Here is a 24,262-nt window from a genome sequence, read left to right as displayed (position 1 = left end):
TTTATGAATTTTTTTTTTTAAGGAAAGAAGGTTCTGCTTCCTCCAAATATTAGTAAATCTCTAGGGACATTTTGAGATCAACTATAGATACATGTCATTTCAACAGAATGAATTCTACCAAAAATATGAAATACAGACTAAACTGAATTAAGTTCTGAAAGGTTCTGGAATTTTGACATGATATACTTATTATTATTTTTTTTTACTACAGACTAATAACTAGAAGTGATAAATCAGAAAACCAGAACTCCTTACCTCAACTGTGATTTCATAAAGGACTTGTTTAAATAAAACACTATTTAATTTACAGTATGCCCTGGTAAAGATTATCATGTAAAATTAAAATCTCAAACCCTCTTTCAATGTATGTATGGAATACAAAAGACCTTCAACAGTTCTCTGTACATTTCAACACACTGAGCCCATTTTTCCTCAATGACTTTTACTGAAAAATTCAGAAAAATTTTCCAAACAAAACTGAGAGCAAAAAAAATTATAAAATTACTAAATTGTTTTAAAGAACAATTTTTAATCTTTTTTAGTTACTTTTAGTATCTTATGTTATATAGTAAAAAGGCTTTGGAACCAAACAAACTGCGCTCAAATCTTGACCTCTTTACATACTGTGAAATACCTTCTTCAGGTCTCAGCTACCTCTTTCATAAAACTTAGGCTGTTTCATGTTTCTTTGTAAAAATAGAAAAAAAATTAATCTAACACTACAGACAAGCTAAAATTTCATTATTAACTTATTTTCAATTTCCTTTGATAACTAGTGAGACGGAGCATCTTTCAATGTTTCTTAGTAACTTACCTGTCCAGAAATTTTGTGAGTTCTTTCCTTTTGTTATATGTTTGAGTCAAAGATTATCTCCTATTGGGTATCTGCCTTTATATTCAGGCTTTTTAAAAAACTGATACTTAAAGGTTTAAAATTTTTATGTAATCAACTTTATCATTTCCTTTCTGATTTCTTCAATCATTTGTAAACATAAATTGATAAGTATCTAAACCTTATATGGCAGGGGTAAAGAGAAGTACACAAAACTAAGAGTATTTACATTATGGATAAGTGAATTCTCCCTTCTACTTCATATTTCATGTAATAAAATATATTAATTTTATAGTTAAAATAATAACATTTAAGAGCATAAATAAAATTTTTATTCAAAACTATGCTTAACAATAAACACCAAACAAAATTCTAAGAACTGGGCGGGCACGGTGGCTCAGCAGGCAGGAATGCTTGCCGACAATGCCAGAAGACCTGGGTTCGATTCCCGGTGCCTGCCCATGTTTAAAAAAAAAAAAAAATTCTAAGAACTGCATACTATCATGCAAAGACATGTGGAGGTGATAAAAATGTATTCTTAAAAAAAAATTCAGCCCTTTTGAAACTTTTACCTACTTTAAAGTGATTTAACTCTAAAACTACATTCAACATATCCTATCCAAGCTTTTGTACAGCAATATCACCATCTTTAACCCTATAGTACATCTAAAGCTTATTTACATTTTAGTTTTAATAAACTTAGCTTGCAGTAGTATCAAAGAATTAGAATGACTAATTTCTGCTGAAAGCGAAACGGGTCATCTGCCAAAGTAGCATGGTTCATGATATAGAATGGCTTAAAATTATCTTCGGATCATCCAGACAGCTATCAATAAAACTTCTGGAAGAAAAGGAGGAAAAGGGGTACGGAGGAAAAGAGAAATTGCCAAAATCAGGTTCTCCCCTGCTATACAATCCTGATTACCACAACTGCAAAAGCTGGTCAAGTTCTACAGATGGCTGTTCTGCAACTCTTATGGCAACCCAGTTTGTGCCGGAAAGGTTAGGCCTAACTGGCGCAGAACCGCCTGGCAAATTCTGAAATGCTGCATTCAAAAACTGTATATTAGGTGTTTGATCTTTAAACTCTAATCCAGTAAAATCATGTATGCTGGATTTATTATCATTGTTGTTAAGTTGTGCTTGCTTGTTGTGCTTCTAGGACTCTAAATGGTTGGCTCATTAATCTAACAATTTAAAATATTTAATATAGTATTTATAATTAAATAAAAGGGTTCTTTACTGACTGTCAAGATTCCTTTCCGAACAAATGTTAAAATAAATTTAGTTTGAAATGCTAATGAAAGCAAGGGGTAAGGGGTATTGGTATGTATAATCTTTTTTTTTCTGTTTTTGTTTTATTTCTTTTTCTGTTGTCTTTTTATTTCTTTTTCTGAATTGATGCAAATGTTCTAAGAAATGATGAATATGCAACTAAGTGATATTGTAAATTACTGATTATATACATTAATGTTTAGTTCGTTTGTTAAATTTTTTTTAATCAATAAATAAATTTTAAAAAAAAGATTCCTTTCCAAGCAAAAACAGGCTATCATCCTTAGTTCCCAATATTATACTCAATGACACAGACACTGATTTATTAAATAAAAACATAACTAGATGCGTTGGAACTTCTGGGCAAATATACAAACACTGATAAAAATATTAATTATACTCACCAGATAAAAAGAAAGAATATTATCTACAAAGGAATGTAAAAATTAGAAGGTAAATCTTAGATTTTGTTTCGAAGATCAAAAACCAGTGCTGCTAAATCAGGAAGTGAAGTTTCTAGGGAAGAAATCCACCTACAGAGAAATTACTGCTTTTGATTTCCCAAATTCAAAGTAGAAGAGCACAGCTTGTATTTAATTGTTAGAAGGCAGATTTTCTAAAAGCAGTATTAAGTGGATCACAATACCTTTGAATGCCTTTTTCCAATACTTATCAGAGTCTGCATCCCTGAATTTACATCACTTGATCTCCAGCACTGGTTAATAGGCGCGTGGGGGAAGGAAAACTCAATTATAAAAAAATGAGAGAAGGAAACTGTGAAACATAATCCAATGCCAGAGGAGCACTTGGCAAAAAACACTGGTAGCCAACCTTACTAAGATGTAGCAGAAACCTTACCCCCACTGCACAAAACAGGATGGATCATTTTAACTATTTAAGAGTGCCAAAGTATCTGCTTTTTTCATAAGGCAAAGTCCAAATTTATATATATATATATATATATATATATATACGAAACTTCAAACCTTTTCTATAAACTATGTTTATATCTTCCCAAACCCAGAGCAATTTTCAGTGTTTATGTAGAAATGTTCTACTTTAAAAAGGAGGTCACAATCTAGCTTTGTAAAATATTGACAATTATAAACCCAGTACCTAGGTTGTTGGTCTCCCCAAGTAAATATCAGTAGATATACCCCAGAAAAGTAAGAACTACGTGTAACACAGCTAAGGAAAAACTAAGTATACATAATTCAGAGAACAGATATTCTTAAGGGATAATGGGAAAGACTGTTGCACTAACATTAAAACTTAATGACACAGTGGAAGAATGCTCGCCTTTCATGCAGGAGACCCAGGTTCAACTCCTGGACCACGCACCAAAAAAAAAAAAAAAAAAACCACACCAAAACCTTAGTGACAGCCTTTTTTAGAGCCACAAAAAAGCCATAGCAGAGGCGAGCAGATCCACAAGGCTGAGAGAACCAGAGTTCGCCAGCCAACCACCTTTGGAGAAGAAGAAAGGGAACATTCCCGCAGGAGCTTCATGAAACAAGAAGCCAGAAGACGAAGCTGGCAGGCTGTCGCTGTATTTGCCACGTGGCATTCCAGGGGAGAGAGAAACACTGAACCCATCAACCCTTCTTGAGTGAAGGTAATCTCTTCTTGGTGCCTTAACTTGGACATTTTTATAGCCTTGCTTTAATTGGGGCATTTTCTCAACTTTAAAACTGTAAACTAGCAACTTATTAAATTCCTCTTTTTAAAAGCCAAAAAAAAAAAAAAAAAATTTACTGACATCTATGTGATCAGTTAAAATGTTTCTCAATGTCTCAAGTTCAGTTTGCAAAATTCACACACTTTCATTAAGAAACTTTTAGAATTTAGAAGGACCAAGTAAAGGAGATCACCTCCACAGATTAATTTCCAACTTTTCAGTAACTTTTTTTTTTTTTGGTGAAAAACCATACATTTAAGAGAAAATTCCCCCTAAATTGCTTCATTTAATCCCAGTCATTTACTATTAACTATTCTCAGTGAGAAAAGGATTAAATGGAATGAGCTTCAAAAGAAAGACTACAAATATAAAACTGTAAAATAAAATAAAGATGTACTTTACTACATCTCCTAATCCCCCCTTCCCCACTTTCATTCATTCCCTCCCCTTTCACCACTCCACTTGGTAAAATCAGAGATGTTTGCTTCTCAAACCTGTTTTTGCCAGTTATTCTTATCATTTTAATGACAAAACAATAAAAAATTACAAAATCCAATTAATCTGAGCCTGGAAATCAGCAAATACAAAGAAAAGGCCTTGAATTTCATCAAAAGACTGACATATGAATATACAATATACTTTACATTAAAATGTTTAAGTTATTACATATATTCATCATTCATCACTTTTGTCAGTTAGCTGTTGGTTCCAATTACATTAAAGAAGGGATACTCTTTCAAATAATCAACTAGAACAATAAATTACAACATTAGGAAAAACAATTGGGCCTCACACCAATCAGTGAGAAATATCTAATTCATAGACACATCATGTGAACCTTACTCAGATGTATTGCCTGAGATATTTCAAACCCTGAAAAGAAAATATCCCTAGAGAAGAAATAATTTGCTTAAATGTAATGTACAGCAAACCTTAGGAGGAGTCACCAAATTTTTCCATGATTACTCCAAATGAATGCAAAACTGTTCTCTACATGGTAGTCTTTGAAAAAGTTAAAAAAAAAAAAAAAAGCACTGTGTTAAAAAATTTATTTTCTCTTTGAAAATTTACCTGAGTCAAGGAAGAAAAAAATAACTAAATTTGCAACAATTATAAAAATTGAATATTAATCTGTTTACACAAGTCTGAAACAAATCAAATATTGCATACCAAAGTTATTTTTTTAGTAACTGTGAAAATATTTTACATTTTTACCATTATATTCTAATGGAGGCCAATGCAGATAATTGCATTCTAAATAACTTAGAATAATACAGATATTATTTTAAATAAAAGACTATTAAGTCTCGCCTGACACATGGGAAGCCCAGGGTTTGATTCTCAGAGCCTGCACATGACAAAAAAAAAAGACCACTAAGGATTGAGGGGGACTATCAAGTAATCTGATTTAGAATGGACATAAGAAGATATTCTATTCCAAAATTATTTTTCCTTTTCACTTTCATAAATATGTAAATTCCATAACTCACCAGCACAACAATGATGCATTACGCAAATAAGACATTTCAAAATATCCTCTGCCCTATGGTGCTCACCATACGATGAGAACTAAAATTTTCTGTGCCCCATTAATCATAGGACCCATCAATAATGTATGAGTCAAGATCCTACTGGTTTAGAGTGAGTTTGTATTTGAGGGTCTCCTGTCCTTAATAGCCAAAGCAGAAATAAACACATAAACACACACACACACAAATATGACTGACTACCAGAATACAGAAATACTAAAAGAGTTTATCTCTAAAGTCAAAGTGATTTCTATGAATTCTGAATCATATGTGATATTTTGTAATTAGGGAAAATAATTAAAAATAAGAGTATATTAAATTTTTAAGTCATCAATTAATCAGAGATCAGAGCAGGGGTGAGGGGATATGGGAAGGGTGCCCCTTTTTCCTATTCTACCCCCAATCATCCCTACTGCAAAGCCACTATTTATGATGGAAGCGTGGCATGCCTGTTACTCTGGATGGTAAAATGGTTGGAAGCAACTGAACTGGAGTGAAATAAAAGACAATCTATTGTAGTAAAATAAATTGGAGAGCTAGTGTTTACTCAACAACTACCATAACTGATGTATAGCTACCTTTTATGGGAATACACAGAAAAATACTGCAATCTTCACTCTTCTGAGGAACTAACAACAAAAATATCTAAGAAGAGGTGAATTAAAAGCTATGAGAGCATGCAAGTAAAGTGAAATTGACGCTGGAAAGGAGAAAAGATAGACAGATGTAAGAGGCATACTACGGAAAAGGTAAAAAGAGCACTGAAATGGAACTCAGAGAATAAACAGGATTTTGTTACCAATAGGAAAAATCACATAATGAATCAGACATTTCATTTCTTAACTATCTTTATCTCAGTTCTCTTAGTTAACTATGAACAATGGAAGGAATCCTCTTTAGTATATAGTTTCAAAATGAATAAAGACCTTAAAATTACTTGGTTTTAAAGAATCAATTTAAAAGCAATTTTAAGAATGGATAAAAACTATCTGATAAAATAGGATTTATCAAAACTGTTATTTGAATTTTAGTTAGAAACATGAACCATATACATTCTGACATCTGAAGTCATAGAAGGCCAAAACAGAAGGGAAAAAAATGAAAAGTTAAATTTACCTGTCACGTTCTGGGACTTAAGCAATAAGCAGTAACGAACTAGTCAACTACTTCAAAACTAAGCTCTTAAGTGTTTGGAATGCTTTTAAGACCAATTCAAAATGTGCTGTTCAGAAATAAAAGGAATACCGAAAGCCATTTAATTTTTCAGAAAATATAGTTACCCTAGATTCAGTATAAATGATCTATTGGCAAAAGTAGTCTTTCAGAAAACTAAATTCTGTGAGGAAGTAACTACACTTCATTTACTGAAGTACAGAAATAATCGTTTAATAACTAAAGAATCTATAAAAGTAGACAGAACCTCAAAATACATTCATCCTAAATCTTGCTGCTTACTCAGAATCTTTATTCATTAAATATTTTTTCAGAATCACTGAGCATTCCCCATCCCAGAATATTTACTTAGTCAATAAACCTTCACAAATTACTTTCTGGTGAGATGCTTTAATGCATAATCAAAGTGTTTGCTTTTATTTTAATTCTAGAGTAACCGTGAGAAATTAGAAAACTACTTACATAGCACATTAATCTTCAAAAGCAATTCTATACTTCCTATTCATTTTGTGCAAATATGTACACTACAGTGGATTTATTTTTGAAAACTGGTATTCAATCCAATTATACTATAAAAAATAAAAATTAAATTAAACAAAAAAATTATACTTTAAATGTATAAGAAAGTCCAATTAAATAAATCTTACAGGAATTATTTTAGTAATCCAATCAGTCACTTTTAGAAAGTTAATTCAGTCAATTTTGTAAATGTAAAGGTTTACATACTGGTTACAAAGACTAGACAAAATATTATGCATTGTTTTGAAATCATTACACACTCAGAAACTATCAAAGCTTTCTACTATAAATTTTCAGATGAAGAGGGATGATGGAAAAAGTACTTAAAATATCTTGCCAGTTCTTTAGCAATAGTCACCATGGTGAAAAGCAACCTACAGAAAAAATAAAAACCATTTACGGTTTTAATAACATGATATTTTATGAGATATCTGCTTCTAATTATTTAAGGAAATACCAGACAGGTTTATTCATTATTATTATACATTAAACAGTTCAAAAGGATAAAAGTACCTTCAACCAGTAAAGCAATAAGATATAATATGCAAATTATTATATATGTTAAACTGCAAGATCAACACAAAGACATAAAACAGTGAAATGAAATTCAACTTCCCCAAGTTGAATTCTTGATATTCTCACAAGCAGTGAGGACAACCAAAGCTATAGGCTGAGCCCCCAGTCTTGGGGTTTGTTCACATGAAACTTAACCCCACAAAAGATAGGTCAAGTCTACTTAAAATTTAGGTCTAAGAGTCACCCCCAAGTGAGCCTCTTTTGTTGCTCAGATGTGGACTCTCTCTCCAGCCAATATGATGAGCAGTCTCACCACCCTCCCCCTCTCTGCTTGGGACATGACTCCCAGGGGTGTGGACCTTTCTGGCAACATGGGACAAAGATCCTGGAATGAGCTGAGACTCAGCATCAAAGGACTGAGAAAAACCCTAGAATGAGCTTAGAATTAACATCAAGAGACTGAGAGAACCTTCTCCACCAAAAGGGGGGAAGAGTAAAATGAGACAAAGTGTCAATGGCTGAGAGATTTCAAACAGAGTCGAGAGGTTATCCTAGAGGTTATTCTTATGCATTAAGTAGATATCACCTTGTTGTTCAAGATGTAGTGGAGAGGCTGGAGGGAATTGCCTGAAAATGTAGTGCTGTGTTCCAGTAGCCATGTTTCTTGATGATGATTGAACAATGATATAGCTTTCACAATGAGACTCTGTGAATGTGAAAACCTTGTGTCTGATGCTCCTTTTAGCTACTATATCAACAGAAGAGTAGAACATATGGAATAAAAATAAATAATAGGGGGAACAAATGTTAAAATAAATTCAGTTTGAAATAGTGGTAAATGAAAGCGAGAGGTAAGGGGTACGGTACGTATAGTTTCTTTTCTCTATTATCATTTTATTTCTTTTTCTGTTGTCTTTTTATTTCTTTTTCTAAATCAATGCAAATGTACTAAGAAATGATGAATATGCAACTATGTGATAATATTAAGAATTACTGATTATATATGTAGAATGGAATGATTTCTAAATGTTTTGTTAATTTTTTTAATTAAGAAAAAAAGTTAAAAAAAAAAACAGTGAAATGAAAATTGGTGTAGACAATAAGAAATGAACACCTAAGATACTTATTCAGGCAAAGTACCTTTTAAAATAAAAATAAAGTACTTTTTAAAATAAATTGCCTAGATGGAAACTAGTGGTCAATGAGAGGGAGGAGTAAGTAGTATGCAATGTATGCATTTTTTCTTTTTCATTTATTTCTTTTTCTGGAGTGATGCAAGTATTCTAAAAAATGATCATGGTGATGAGCACACCAACTATGTCATGATATTGTGAACCACTGATTGTATACCATGTATGGACTCTATGTGTGAGAAGACGAGTCAATTAAAGAATTTTTTTTAATTCTCTAAATATTATCCAAGATAGTATAATGTAGGTCTAGCTTGCATTTCTACTCACCATCTAAAATTTAAATACATGTATAAGCAAGTATTAAACACATTGGTGTTTGATACTGATAACAGTAAAACTGAAAACAGCAAAATATATTAGTAATTAAGACCAAAAGAAAATTTGAGAGCCAAGAATCAAATGAGAGCCACCAACAATTTTTCCTTTTTAAACTTTAGGAGTATTCACTGCAGCAGTGTTTTTAACAGTAAAAAACTAGAAACAAATTATTTGTTTTTTAATGAATGACTCATTAAATAAGTTATGAAATGGTATACGGTCTTTAAAAAGAAATAAGCTAGACTATGTGTACACATATTGTATGTGTGTGCACGTGTGGCCTTTAATAAAAAATGGAAGATATATATATATCAGGGTCGGGAAAGATGTCCATAACATATTAAAAAAAAAAAGCAAATTCTGGAGTACAATCAATATGATTCCTACTGCAAAAAAATAAGCATAATTAGCTTGCATATTCATATCCCATCAAAACTGTTAGGGACTTCCATTTTCTTCAATGAGCATATATAACTTCATAAGCATACAGTAAGTTCACAAATATTAGCTTACTTTTCTTGTTATAACCATTTTTAAGGAAAAAAGACAAAATTCATGTTGTTTGAAAATGACTCCTGTAGTTTTCATTTGCTCAGGTAAGTTCTGCTAAATCAATTAAAAACAAACCTTGCCAGTTCAAAGACAGAATTTCAGTAAAATATTCTTAAAATTCAACATCCACCAATCCCCCAAACTGAAACATTTAATTATTTGTAACAGGGATTGGCAAACTTTTTCATAAAAGTCCAGATACCAAATATTTTAGGCTTTACAAGCACACAGTCTCTGATGTAATAATAAGACTATTATAAGCATAACATATTCTTATAATAAGAAGAATATCATTCTTGTTACTGTTCTTCTTTTTGTTTTAACAATCCTTTCAAAAATATAAAAATCATTCTTAACAACCAGCCACACAAAACAGTCCACAGGGTGGATTCGGCCCACTGGCCACAGTTTACTGACCACTGATTTATAACAAGTCAGTATTTGGAAGTCTGACATTTTAAGCATATTATACTGAAGGAATGAAAGATCACAATAAGGTCAGTTACAGTATAAATAAAGTTAAATTATAGCAATTAAAATTATAAGTTAACTAATACAAATTCTATTAATATGCTACATACTAATCAAATGATGGGAAAACGCAGTAAATGAAATTTCCAGCATTCATATTATATAACCATGATCATATACTGGCCTGCATAAGCACACAAACCCATTTGAAAAACCAGGTGGAACTGAAATACAGCACATCAAAGCTCAAATCTCTTTTTAAGAAAATTTAAAACAATGAAATAATCAAAACTAGTTAGTCATTTGTCTTTCACTCTATCAACCCTTTAAAATTAAGAACTGAATTTAGAAGCTGGTAGTAATTTATTTAGTTTTAACTGGTTTATAATAAAATACTAATACAGCAATATAGTATATTACACTTAAATTTTTATATTTCTTAAAAAAGTTTATATTCTTGAAAACTTTTTAATATTTACTGTGTTAGTAACCATAACTGGAAAATTGAGTCTTTCTTCCTTCTGTCTAAAGATAGCTTTTATAGATTGATTCTATCTAAAATGGAAAGAGCTTATCATTTGGATGCTACTACCAAATATAAATTGCACTACATCTATAATAAAATGGATCAAATTAGAAGTCTAAAATGAAAATCCATCCCTACCCCTACCCCCAAAGTAACCAAATAACTATTAACCTTACCTAGACTGGTGGGTTTTATCAGTTCATCCAGTAAATCATAAAATGGTAATTTTTGAAGTTTTATATCTGGGTGGACTGGGTGAAGAGCTGATGTAAGATGTGGGAGTTCCAGTTCATGTTTAGGTCCCAGAAGAGAAACAGGGAGTAACGGTGATGATGCAGGGTGACCATCATAAGTGAGTTGTGGAATGGTAGATGGAGACAAAGTTGCTGGCATAGGACTTGAATGTACGTTGGGGATGGACAAGTCCGCGGGTGTCATGATTTTCTGGGGAAACCGCCGCCTATAAAGTTCTTTAATTTTCATTTGTACAGCAGGACTGCAGCCAGCCTTTAGCAAATGCAGGGCTTTTGTGAGAAGTTCGTGTTTGCGTCCGTGCTTGTTTCTCCCAGCGTAGCCCAACAGTACTTGGAGTTCAGAAACTCTAAGGCTCATAACCATTTGCTTAGAAACAAAACAAAATGTAAAACATTAGTATTCTAATAATATAACTTACAATATTTAACAATACTTTACAACAATACAATATAACAATATAACCCACTTGCTTCTGGTGTGCTCAAAAGTCAAAGCCTATTTTCAATCAACCTTAGCTATTTCAAATTTAAAAGCTGATCATTTAAATCTTAGTTATTTCAAATTTAAAAGCTGATCATTTGGCGGGCCGCGGTGGCTCAGCGGGCAAGAGTGCTTGCCTGCCGTGCCGGAGGACCCCGGTTCGTTTCCCGGCCCCAGCCCATGTAAAAAACAAACAAACAAACAAAATATAATAAAACAAGAAAATGTTTAAAAAATGTTTCCCTTTCTTCCTCCCTTCCTTCCTTCCATCCTTCCTTCCTTCTCTGTCTTTCCTTCCTTAAAAAAAAAAAAAAAAAAAGCTGATCATTTAACATAGGTAACCAAAGAAAACTAAAATTAATATTCTTAAGGGTACTGACTTCTGCCCAGGGTTATGAAAGATATGAGGTAAAATATGCATCAAGTAGAACCACATCTCACCAACTTTCACTATTTCAACAAAATTGTCAGGTATTTAACAAGGACTTCTGAGTCTCCAGGAGAGGGCTGAGTGCATGCACATGGCAAAAGCTAATATTATGCTCTCAAGAACATTCTGTTTTCTTGAGAGAAAATCATAAGTATATAAAGCACATAAATGGCCAACCTCAAACACCAGATGTAGACAGAATATAAATAACACTTCAAGTATTATATACTAACTCTGGAGTTTATAGGACTTAAATTGTATCTTTTCAAATCATTATATATACCAGATACTACGTTTGATGCTTTCATACGGGTTCTCACTTAATCTTTACAACTTCAAAAGGTGTAATCCTTCCTTCTTCAGATATGAAGAAATGAGCCAGAGAGGTTAAATAACTAACCCAAGGCCACACAGCTACTAAGCAGTCAGAATTCAAACACAGTTATATCTAATTCTAAAGCCCTAGCACTTTCCATTAAACTATTAGGAAAAGGACAGAGCTAGATACATATTGACTCATTCTCCTTTACAAGGCCACCCACCCACACACACACAAAAAGTGCAGGCATTCAATCCATATACCATAATGCACAAGGCTGCCATAAAGTAATCTTTTTAAACTTTGTTCAGCCTGGTGTTCCCAAACTTGTTTGGTCACCGTTTCTTTTTCCCCACCTAATACGAAGCTACCAATGGGAAATACCCATTTATACCAATCCCTCCATTTTAAAGAAGAAAATGGTATCCAAAGAGAATAAATGGCTTACCTAAGATCACACATTATTAACAGGAGAAACTTAAAAGACCCCACACTATTAGCAAGGAGTGTTAGGATGGAAAGACACATCAACTTACCATTTTGCTATGTCAGCATCTTATTTTCTCACCTCTTATCTACCATATATCAACAGATAAAAACTATAGTGCCTTTCCTAACTCAACAAACACTGCTGGGGTAAGCAGGTCACTGTAACAAAACCCCTACTCCAGCTAATTCTTTAGAAGTTCTTTATAGATGGCAAAACAATTCAAGTAAAAAAAATAAGTGTATAAAGAACTTTGTAAGCAAACAGCTGGTTAATCCAACAAATATGAGCCCTTCTACTTTTTGGCCTTTCACAATGCTTATTTCCTCAAGGTCCAACTTTTGTCAGCCTTTACCCATCAGACCTGACAGAATAAATGATTTTCTTTCACTCTTCTTATTGGTCATTTTTTCTATCTTTATTTTAGCACTTACGCTGCATTGTAATTTTCTGGTTATAAAAGTGATTCCATGACAAGATGAAGGTCCTCTGGGGCAGTAAGCCATGTTACTCTGGGCATCTAAGACTAGAGCCTGACAACAGTAGGATGAGTTCCTACTGTTGCAGAATGCACGCATATAACGTAAACCTTAAAAACAAATTCAACCCCAAATCCTCTAAATGTTTCTTTTTAGATACTTTCCAAGATTAAAAAATTACTAGCCATAATGTCCGAAGGGATATCAATTTCTCCCTACTCACCTAAATATCCTAAGAGTACAAAATAGTTTTAAAGATTTTTATTACCTATTTTAAAAGAACAGGAACTGCAAAGAGAAAAAGACTATTATTAGATAAGCTTATGTTTTTAATGAAACATGCTTCAGGAATCAGAAGTCAAAAATAAATTTAACTTAAGATTGGTCAAATGTACTCCACTTTACAGAGAAAACTGTACATCTCTTTAAGGAGAAAAATGCAGTTCCATTTCAATTCAACTCCATTCTCTAAGTCAAACAAACAAAAACCACAATTCAGTGATTACCAAAAACTTTTCCTTCTGACAGATTTTGTCCTTACTGTATTAGGTATAAAGATTTAAATGAGGCACAGATGTATTTCCATTCCATCTTTGTTTAAGAACACACTGACAATTCATATAAAACAAAATGTCTCTGATTGATGGTAAAAAGAAAAAAGTTAATGCCATAACCAGAAGTATGACAGTTCTCAATTATGTTTGTGACTGTCTATAAAATTCAAAGAAAACAAGCAATAGCAGTAGCAATAAAAACGCTGATATATACTAGGTACTCAAATGGTAGCTGCTATTAGTAAGCCATAGTTCTTTATTATAACTCTATTCAGATGTACCATTAGTCTTCACAATGATGAGGCCGGTATTATCCTCATTTTATAAATGGAAAAGCTGATATTTAAGGTTAAGAAACTTACTGAAAGCTGTTGAAAGTCACCTACACAAAGTTCTGCTCCAAATCCTGTGCTTTTACACTATGATGTACTGTCTTAGAGGAAATAAACCATGTGGTCTTTTAAGGAGGAAAGAGAAATACCTACTATAAGATTAATTTGTTTAACATGCACTCTCCATTTCAAGATTTAACACTTTGGTTAAAAAAAATAAACAACAACTTCGTGATTAAGGTGAGAAAAGTGACTGGACTGAAATAATCATTGTACCTCACGAGCAGGTACTATGAAAGATCAGGTGGCATTTACTACTATTATCAGAGCAGCTGCTGCATAGTCTTAAGGACTGTAATAACCATGGAATTTTTAAAAAAAACTAAATAAAAGAAGGAGGGAAACACTTAAACAACTGAAACATCACTCAACTGAAAAGCTGCAGAAAAGCACGGAGATGTCAATTCACAATGCAAAGTGTTGAAAACACAGAGGAAAATAAAATACTTAAGTATATCTGAAATGTTGAAATGCAATACATTTTAATCTGCCATGTGTTTAAAAATCTCCATTTGTCAGCACTACAACAAAATGAATACTTGCACCTTATGAAGAAATCAACCATTACTGCTATTATAAATCATTATCTTCTTGGCAACCAGAATTTCATAGCATTCTGCTGACTCTATGTCCTCAAATGATAAAAGTTCTCAGAATCCTAGAGGATTCAAAATGTCTAAGAACTATATATATATATATATTCTGTACAGAAGAGCATTCTGCAATTTAATAAAGGCATCTTTTAAATTTTTTTAATCAAACATACCTACAGTTTAAAAAGCCAAATAGTTTTATAAGAAAAACAGCACCCCTTACTCTAGCCCCAATTCTCACATCCCTGAGGCAATCACTTTTAACTTTTTAAACTATTTCTTCATAAATTTTTTTTTGCTTTTAAAATATAGCCTATCAGAAAAAAAAAGTCTGTTAGAAACAAAAAGACAAATATTATCATGCCTAACTCATATGGACTAACAATAATATGCAAGCTCAGAGAACTGAAATAGAGAGCATAGGTTATTGGGTTGAAGCATATTGTAAAGGTTTCTAGATTGTAAGCTTTTAGAGCTTACAACAGTCACATCTATTCTGGAGCTGTAACTGTTATTTCTAAATTCTGAGAAGCTAAGCTATTTGTGTATAACCTGGTCATTCCATGAAACTTCAGGTATTTGTGCAATACCTGAGACTCAAGAGTTAGAGCTCTGAAGCTATGAAAGTCAGCATTACTCCATACAGCAACTGTTTAAAAAGCTGAAAAAGTCATCAGACTTCAACTACAGATATGAATGAAGCTGATGCGGATGGCACTAAGGTAAATCAGAATACAGGGTAAAGGATGATCTGGTCTGTGTTAGTTTGGAAGGATTTAGGTACCCTAGAAAAGCCATGTTTTAATACTAATCAATCCTGTGGGAGCAATCGTTTCTTTCTTTTTTTTTCAAATTAATTTTTAATTAAAAAAAAATAACAACAAACACAATCATTCCTAACATATGATCATTCCATTCTACATATATAATCAGTAATTCACAATATCATCACATACTTGCATATTCATTATCATGATCATTTCTTAGAACATTTGCATCAATTCAGAAAAAGAAATAAAAAGACAACAGAAAAATATTCATACACACCATACATAACACTTACCCCTCCCTTTCATTGATCACTAGAGCATTTCAATCTACTAAATTTATTTTAACATTTGTTCCCCCATTATTTATTTTTATGCTGTATGTTTTACTCATCTATTGATAAGGTAGATAAAAGGAGCATCAGACACAAGGTTTTCACAATCACACAATCACACTGTGAAAGCTATATCATTATACAATCATCTTCAAGAAACATGGTTACTGGAACACAGTTCTACATTTTCCGGTAGTTCCCTCCAGCCTCTCCATTACATCTTGACTAATAAGGTGATATCTATTTAATTAACAAGGTGATTTCTATTTAATGTCTAAGAACAACCTCCAGGATAACCTCTCGACTCTGTTTGGAATCTCTCAGCCATTGACACTTTATTTTGTCTCATTTCACTCTTCCCCCTTTTGGTGGAGAAGGTTTTCTCAATCCCCTGATGCTGAGTCCCAGCTCATTCTAGGATTTCTGTCCCACGTTGCCAGGAAGGTCCACACCCCTGGGAGTCACGTCCCATGTAGACAGGGGGAGGGTGGTGAGTTTGCTTGTTGTGTTGACTAGAGAGAGAGGCCACATCTGAGCAACAAAAGAGTTTCTCTTGGGGGTGACTCTTAGGCCTAATTTTAAGTAGGCTTGACCTATCCTTTCTGGGGTTAAGTCTCAAAGGAACAAACCCCAAGATTGGGGGCTTAGCCTATAGCTTTGATTGTCTCCACTGCTTGTGAGAATATCAAGAATTCAACTTGGGGAAGTTGATTTTTCCCCTTTTCTCATCATTCCCCGAAGGGGACTTTGCAAATACTTTTTTATTCACTGTTCAAATCACTCTGCCTCCACCCCAATTTTTACCTCCAGGACCAGGCTGCCCCTAACCCTCCTCCTCAAAGACCTCCACCAAGGTTATCTCTCCCTGCACCTCCAGCTATCCCTCCACCTTGTCCTGGCATGATATGCCCACCTTTGATAACTTCCACTTGGATCTGCCCCATCTGTTCCCTTGCCAAACCCAGGGGTTTTAAGTACTCCACCCAATTTGATTCAGCAACCCAAGGCAGATGATATGAGCACAGCCACTACTGTGAAGAAAGCCACAGCAACCCTCAGTGCCAAGCCACAGATCACTAATTCCAAGACGGAGATTACTCAATTTGTGCCCACTGCATTGAGCGTATGTCAGAAGAATATTCCCTAAAGAAAGTTAGAGAATGATTTTACTGTGCCTCTTGCCAAAGCAGCCCCCAAATCTGGTCCTTCTGTTCCTGTCTCAGTATAAATTAACGATGATGTGTATGAAGTTTTCAGGAAAAAGATGGAAGGGCTACTTTTGATGCTATGACAGGTTTCTGTTCACATCAGTGGTTCATGGAGAAAGAGGGTCTTATTAAGATAGGTGAAAGAGCTACTACCACCATCAGGGTATTTTCTGATTTCAGTGCAAAGAATATCCTAAAGTTTAGCCTTGGTCAAAATTTCCTGCAATGTAAGAAGGGGTATTTCATTCAGAATAGATTGATTACTGAAGCAGTGCTGCTAATATCCATTTCCTTTCATATCACCATTTCCATCCCATTTTTTTCCCTTCTTCAATTCTCTCGAAACATAAACAGGGAGATGTCAGTTACTTAATTTGTTTTTACTTTCCTCTCCTATATGCTGTTGGCGCTGGAGTAGAGATTTCTGAGGAACCGGTTTATTTCACCCCATCTTGGTTTTTTGTGTTTGAGTTATTTCAAACATTTTCTTGTAAATATTTTGTAATATTTTACTTGTAGTGAAATGGATCACATGCCATTTCCTAATACAAAACAGGATTCATGGGAAGAAAATGTATAATTCTTTGATTAAAAATATTGCCCACTGACTTAAACTTTGAGTGTTTTGTGGAAAAATGAATAAATGTTCTATACCAACAAAAAAAATAAAAACTAGACTATTATTTTCAATCAAAAAACATAAGATGGGGGGTACAAGGGTAGTTCAGTTGTAGAATTCTCGCCTGCCATGCGGGAGACCAGGGTTTGATTCGCAGCCCACACACTTCCCAAAAAACAAACAAACAAAACAATCAATCAAAAAACAAGCAAACAAAAACTCAACAAATGGTACTGCAAAAACGGGATACTCATACGGAACAATAATAAAATGTGACCCCACCATACAGCATACAAAAAATACATAAGATTTCATTACAAAAAATGTCAGCAATGTTACTTTTGAGCTATGTACTCTGAAAGGTCACACTCGCATCCTTCATATATTTTTTACTATATTCTAAACAGGAGGTCCATATGGCTATTTCTTAATTTTTTCATTTAGCTATCTATTTTTCACTTAGCTATTCCTATTATGAAAGACAATGGTTTCACTCTCTTACATCTTCTCTCCATTTTCTCATCAAAATTTTTACTTGAATCACTTCTTGATATTGACATTATTACCATGACTGTAAATAATATTCACAGCTAAGCCAATAAAACATCATGATAATTTTTAATATCTTTGTCCTTCTTACAGTTAATAACGACATCATTTTTCTATTTGGTGTGCAGCTGGAGCTACTGCTAATTTATCTGCATAACCCTCTGCCAGAGTAAGTTTCCTTATGAAGATTCAACTACATCAGATATTTGATTTGTTTTAATTTATTTTTTAGAGACATGTCATGCCTCATGTAGCATATGATTTTTATGTCCCAATTTGTATTGCTTGCTCTCTAGACTTGGTGGAGACTATGAAATTTCCCTTTAACTTATCTTGGGAATTCCTTTATACCCCTTCTATATGGGATCCCCTGCTTCCTGGGTCTCATCACTTCTTCCTCTCCAGCTTTTCTCTCTTACTTTGGTGGGGTATTTTTTCCAGTACTTCCTAAGATAGAGTGAATGGAAGGTACTTCTTTTTAGTCCTTGCATTGTCTAAAAACCTCTTCATTTACCCTTTTTTGAGTTTAGTTCTGTACAGGATTCTGGACAGGAAATCACGTTCCATCAGAATTCTGAATGCCTCTCCTCATTGTGTTATGACTTCCAGTACTGCAGTTAAGAAGCTGAATGCCATTCTGACCCCCCAATCTTTCAGTTACCTGTACTTCCTATCTGGAAGCTTGCAGGAGCTTCTCTTCATGTGTTCTCCAGTTTTACAATGTTGTGGCTTGGTGTTGGTTTTGTTGTTTATTATTATTTCATAATTGGTGGTCCTTTTAATTTAAGAATGTGTGCCTCTCCATTCTAGCAAGTTTCCTTACAATAATCTCCCTCACATTTTTTTTCTGTTCTCTTTCTTGTATGCCTGTTATTTAAATACCGGTATCCTGCACTGATTCTCCTGAATCCTGATAGATTTCTTTACTCAATTTTTTTTTTCCATTTTATATCTTTTGTTTTTTACTTCTATTTTCTGGGAGATTTCTTCAACTTTACCATCAAACTCTTCCATTAAAACTTTAACTTCCATGAGCTCTCTCTTTCTGTTTGCTGCATTTTTCTTTTTCCCATGCATCTTGTTCTTGTTTTTCATAAACAAAGTATCTTCCCTTCTCTCCTTGGGGATGTAAATAAATTTGGTATTTGGTTTTTTTCTGCTCCCTGTTCTGTCTCTGTAATCTCTGAGTTTTTTTCTGCTACTTGTTCTAGTCTATGACTTTCATGCTTGACGCTTTCTCAAATGAGAGGGGACCCTTCACAGTACATTCACATTTAAGAGTAAAATACTAAAAAAATGCATCAGAAGCTTTGTGTGACTGAACAGACCAGGGTACTTCTTTCCAGAATGATCAGCAGAAATGTGACCATTTTGTTGGAAGATTTTTCTTTTTCTGCCTTTCTTTTGATCATTTTTGACAGAGACACAACAAGAGGGTGAGGCCGCCCTCCCCCTCTCTACAAGGGACATGACTCCCAGGGGTGTGGACCTCCCTGGCAATGTGAAACAGAGATCCTAGAATGAGCTGGGACTCAGCATCAAGGGACTGGGAAAAACTTCTCGACCAAAAAAGGGAAAAGATAAATGAGACAAAATAAAAGTATCAGTGGCCGAGAGATTTCAGAGTTGAGAGGTTATCCTGGAGGTTATTCTCACGCATTATATAGATATCCCCTTTTTGGTTTAAGGTGTATTAGAGAGGCTAGAGGGAACTGCCTAAAACTGTAGCACTGTGTTCTAGTAGCCATGTTTCTTGAAGACGATTGTATAATGATATAGCTTTCACAGTGTGACTGTGTGATTGTGAAAACCTTGTGCCTGATGCTCCTTTTATCTATAGTATGGACAGATGGGTAAAATATGTGGATTAAAAATAAATAACAGGGGGAAAAAATGTTAAAATAAATGGAATAGATTGAAATATTAGTGACCAATGAAAGGGAGTGGTAAGGGGTAAGGAAAAAATAGGGGGAACAAAGGTTAAAATATATTAGGTAAATGGAAATACTAGTGGTCAATGAGAGAGAGGGAGGGGTAACGGGTATGGTATGCATGAGTTTTTTCTTTTTATTTCTTTTTCTGGAGTGATACAAATGTTCTAAGAAATGATCATGGTGATAAATATACAACTACGTGATGATATTGTGAGTCACTGATTATATATCAAGAATGGAATGTTCATAGGTTAAGAATGTTCATGTTTGTATGTTTATGTGTTGTAAATAAAAATTAAAAAAAAAAGAATAGGGTGAGGGGGATGAGGTCCTCAATATACAATAAGACATTCATTTAATCTCACTTAATCCTCTTTTCAGATACATAAAGCTTTACAACACACACACGTTATCACAATTACACAGAGGCAGGGACCATATTCTGAGAAAGATAAATAAAAGATAATGTTCAAAGTATATCAGTAAGTATTACAGAGTGCTTCTTCATGATTAAATAGAAAGTGCTAGTTTTACTCTCTCACTTGCTATGAGCTTACATTATTAAAGGTCATATCTGAACAGTGAATAAGTATTTTCTGTTGAACTACATAATTCTTGTTTGTGCATCCCACTGCAGTGGTTTACAGGATAAGTCATAAAGTAGACTCTATATTATAAGTCTCTATCTGGCATCAATGTATTACCAATTATAAACCAGAATGATTCCTGAAGACAAACAAAATAGGCACTTAATAAAGTCTTAACATTTCATTTATACTTTTGCTTTCTACCTGCAAGACTGTACAACACAACAAAAATATTGTATTCATTTTTTTCAAATCATATTCTTCATTCAATGGAAAAAACTTCTGGACCATTTTGAATCCTCCTCATTTTGAAATAGTTAATAAGTAGCTGTTAGATTACCTATTTGTCAGCAATGCCCAGTTCAACAAGAAAATCAAGTTATGCAGTTTTAGTCAAGGCTGTATATTTAAGGAGGTGGGGCAATATGGTAGCAAAGGGAGGTGAGGAATTTAGTTCATCCTGTAGGGCAGCTATTGCCAGGAACTATCTGGAACAACTGTTAGGGGGACTTCCGTGACCAGACACACATTGTACACCAGTCTGGGATGGGTGGAAGGACTAAGATTGCAGCAAAGAACTGTAAGTTTGTCTCCCAAACTGTGGAGGCTCGCATCCCTCCTTCACTGCTACAACAGGCTGTTTTGGAGTCAATTCATCTGGGAAAAAGAAACAGTCTCTACTAGGAATAAAGGAAGGAAAACTCAACCAAACTCCAATTGTGGATTTAATTAACAAATTCTGGCTGTTGAATACAAACTCAAGATACAGGTAAACCCAGAACAAGCATGAACAGAACCCAGAGGTTCCTGACAGAGAAGAGGGAGTCAATGGGGGGGGGGGGGGGGGGGGGGGATAGAGTCTTCTGGAATTGGATGAGCTCAAAATACTAGAAAAGGGCTGCGCCCCAAGAGGAGGGGCACATACAGCCAGGGAGCAACTCCGGCTCTTGACTGGCAAAGATCTGGACCAGCTCTGGAAAGGGTGGTTGTTTTTTTCCGTTTGCCTGGGTTTTCTGTTTTTACTTTTTAACAACCCATTAACAAAAGGCTCAGGCATATTCAGTCTTCAGCACTGCCAAAGGCAAGAACAGGGTCAAGGTATGTCTGAGAAACAAAATAACCAGTCAAGTGACAGATATAATTCCTTAAAGTGTGTATCTCCCCCAAGAAAAGGAGTAAGAGGGGCAGGGCCCAGCACAAGCGAGGTCTCTCATTCAGAGAATTCAGACCTCAGGGGCTGGAAAACAGAAACAGTTTAAGCCCTTCTTCTGCCTAACCATTTGTCTCAACCACACCCCTGGCAGGAACAGGGTCTGCTGAGAATTAAACATACCCTATCACTTTATTTCACCGGGGAGCTGCAGGCTGACAAACGTCACCTTCTGGGCAGGATAAGAAAATCACAGAATCAAGAGGTTTCACAGGAAAGACTGGCACCCTGCTGGATGAGTCCGTAGGGAACCCTGATTCCGATTACACCCTCTTCCTAAGGACTAGGCCGGTCTTGTCTAGGAAAATCTGACAGGGGCCAATCCTATTTGGGGAGACCCTCCTCAAAAAAACTTCCCAATTGGCAGGGCAAGAACCAGAAAAACAAGAGCTGAGAAATTCTGATCAGTTAAATAAAAGCTACACTAGAGATCTAGAATAAATCGAACTGAATGTCAATGAACAGATAGAGAACAAAGCCAACCAACAAGAAAACCCAAGGTAAAAGAGAGAAAACGACCTCCAGAAAAAACTAACTAAGGAAATCAGCAAAAAATTCAAGTCATACTAGGAAGCATGAAGATGTGGCCCAAAACATGAAGATATGGCCCAATCAAAGGAACAAACTAACACTCTAAATGAAATACAGGAGTTGAAACAACAAATTAAAGATATTCTAACAAATTTTCTAATCAAATTAACGAGTTGAAGGACGATATGGCAAAAGAGATGAAGGATATAAAGAAGACACTGGGTGACTATAAAGAAGAACTCAAGAGCTTGAAAAACAAATGGCAGAACTTATGGGAATGAACAGCACAACAGAAGAGATGAAAAACACAATAGAGACATAATTGCAGATTTGAAAAAACAGAAGAAAAGATTAGTGAACTAGAGGACTGGACATTTGAAATCCTACACACAAAAGAACTGATAGGGAAAAGAAAGGAAAAATATGAGAAGGGTGTCAGGGAACTGAACAGCAACATGAAACATATGATATATGTGTTATGGGTATCCCAGAAGGAGAAAAGAAGGGAAAAGGGACATAAAGAACAATGGAGGATCTAATAATGGAAAACCTCCAAACGTTTATGAAAGATAAAATTACAGATCCAAGAAGCACAACATACCACCAAATAGAACAGATCTGAGTACACCTATGCTAAGACACTTACTAATCAATTTGCCAAATGTCAAAGACGAAGAATTCTGAAAGCAGCAAGAGAAAAGCAATCCATCACATATAAGGGAAGCTCAATAAGACTATGTGCAGATTTTTCAGCTGAAGAAAATGGATGGGAGAGGGCAATGGTATAAAATATTTAAGATACTGAAAGAGAAAAACTGCCAACCAAGATTTTATATCCAGCAAAACTGTCAAAAATGAGGGAGACAATGTGGGACATGACTCTCAGGGATGAGCCTGGTCGAGTCATGGCACAGTGGGATCAATAATGCCTTTCTGACCAGAAGGGGGAAAAGAAATGGAATAAAATAAGGTATCGGTGGCTAAGAGAGTTCAAAGAGTCGAGAGGTTATTCTGGAGGCTACTCGTATGCAAAATTCAGCTAGATACTGCTAATTGCCATGGTTTGCCAAGCCCCAACCAACGTCATTCCTGTTAACCCTAAAGAACACCCAGGGCTCTATCTGAGATCTTACAAAAGTTGCATACATTCAGCTTAGTTTTCAGAAACCTAAAACTCTCAGATGGTTCCCAGGCCAGGTAAATTCTGAAACCCAGAGGTGCCAGTCTCTCCAAGAACAACAACCAGTTTCATTCTCCAATCCCATACTGTCAACACCCCTTTTCAACAAGAAAAAAGTTAGAATGGGCATAACTCAAATATTCCTAAAGACTAGAAGGATCAAAGGAGAAGGAGGAGTAATAACAGAGAAGTTAGAATTTAACAAATGAGTACGACAACTGAATCATTACATTGATATTTCTTTTTAGTCTCCAATGTCTTGGAACAGTTAGAACGAAAAACCTGAAATTGTGGAACTGCAACGCACACCAAACTCTGAAATCTGTTCTATAACTACCTGTTAAAATGTACTTTGAAATGTATTGCCTTTTTGTATATATATTCCACAATTTAAAAAATGTTTTAAAAAATGGAGAGTTTTAAAAAAAATGAAGAAGAGTTTAAAATATTTTCAGACAGATACTGAGTTTGTGAACAAGAGTCCTGCTCAACAAGAAATACTAAAGGGAGCACTACAGGCAGCTAGAAAAAGACAGGAGAGGTTTAGACAAGAAGGTAGAAATGGAGATTATCAGTTAGGGTAAAAAGAGAGAAACAAATAAGATACGATATATAAAACCCAAAAGACAAAACGATATAAGAAAATACTGCCTTTACAATAACAACATTAAATGTTAAGATTACATATTTGAGGTTGGTTACCATGATCTTGTTTCATCCAATTTTTCAATATATAACTGACAACTGACTCACTGCGTACTAACTGATCAT

The 24,262-nt window shown here is 34.5% G+C and overlaps 1 protein-coding gene across 3 annotated transcripts in view; it reads right to left on the bottom strand.

The window, feature by feature from the left end:
* PIAS1 (protein inhibitor of activated STAT 1) overlaps positions 1 to 24,262 on the bottom strand; it is a 147,798-nt gene that overhangs the window by 95,542 nt on the left and 27,994 nt on the right. For all 3 annotated transcript variants that reach the window (XM_077128327.1, XM_077128329.1, XM_077128328.1), the window contains exon 2: positions 10,759 to 11,203. In XM_077128327.1, coding sequence (XP_076984442.1) covers positions 10,759 to 11,203 — 445 coding nt within the window. The remainder of the gene's footprint in view (positions 1 to 10,758; positions 11,204 to 24,262) is intronic.

This window comes from Tamandua tetradactyla, chromosome 14 (assembly GCF_023851605.1).
Source record: "Tamandua tetradactyla isolate mTamTet1 chromosome 14, mTamTet1.pri, whole genome shotgun sequence".
Taxonomy (NCBI): Eukaryota; Metazoa; Chordata; class Mammalia; order Pilosa; family Myrmecophagidae; genus Tamandua; species Tamandua tetradactyla.
This window is presented reverse-complemented; position numbering and strand designations above follow the sequence as displayed.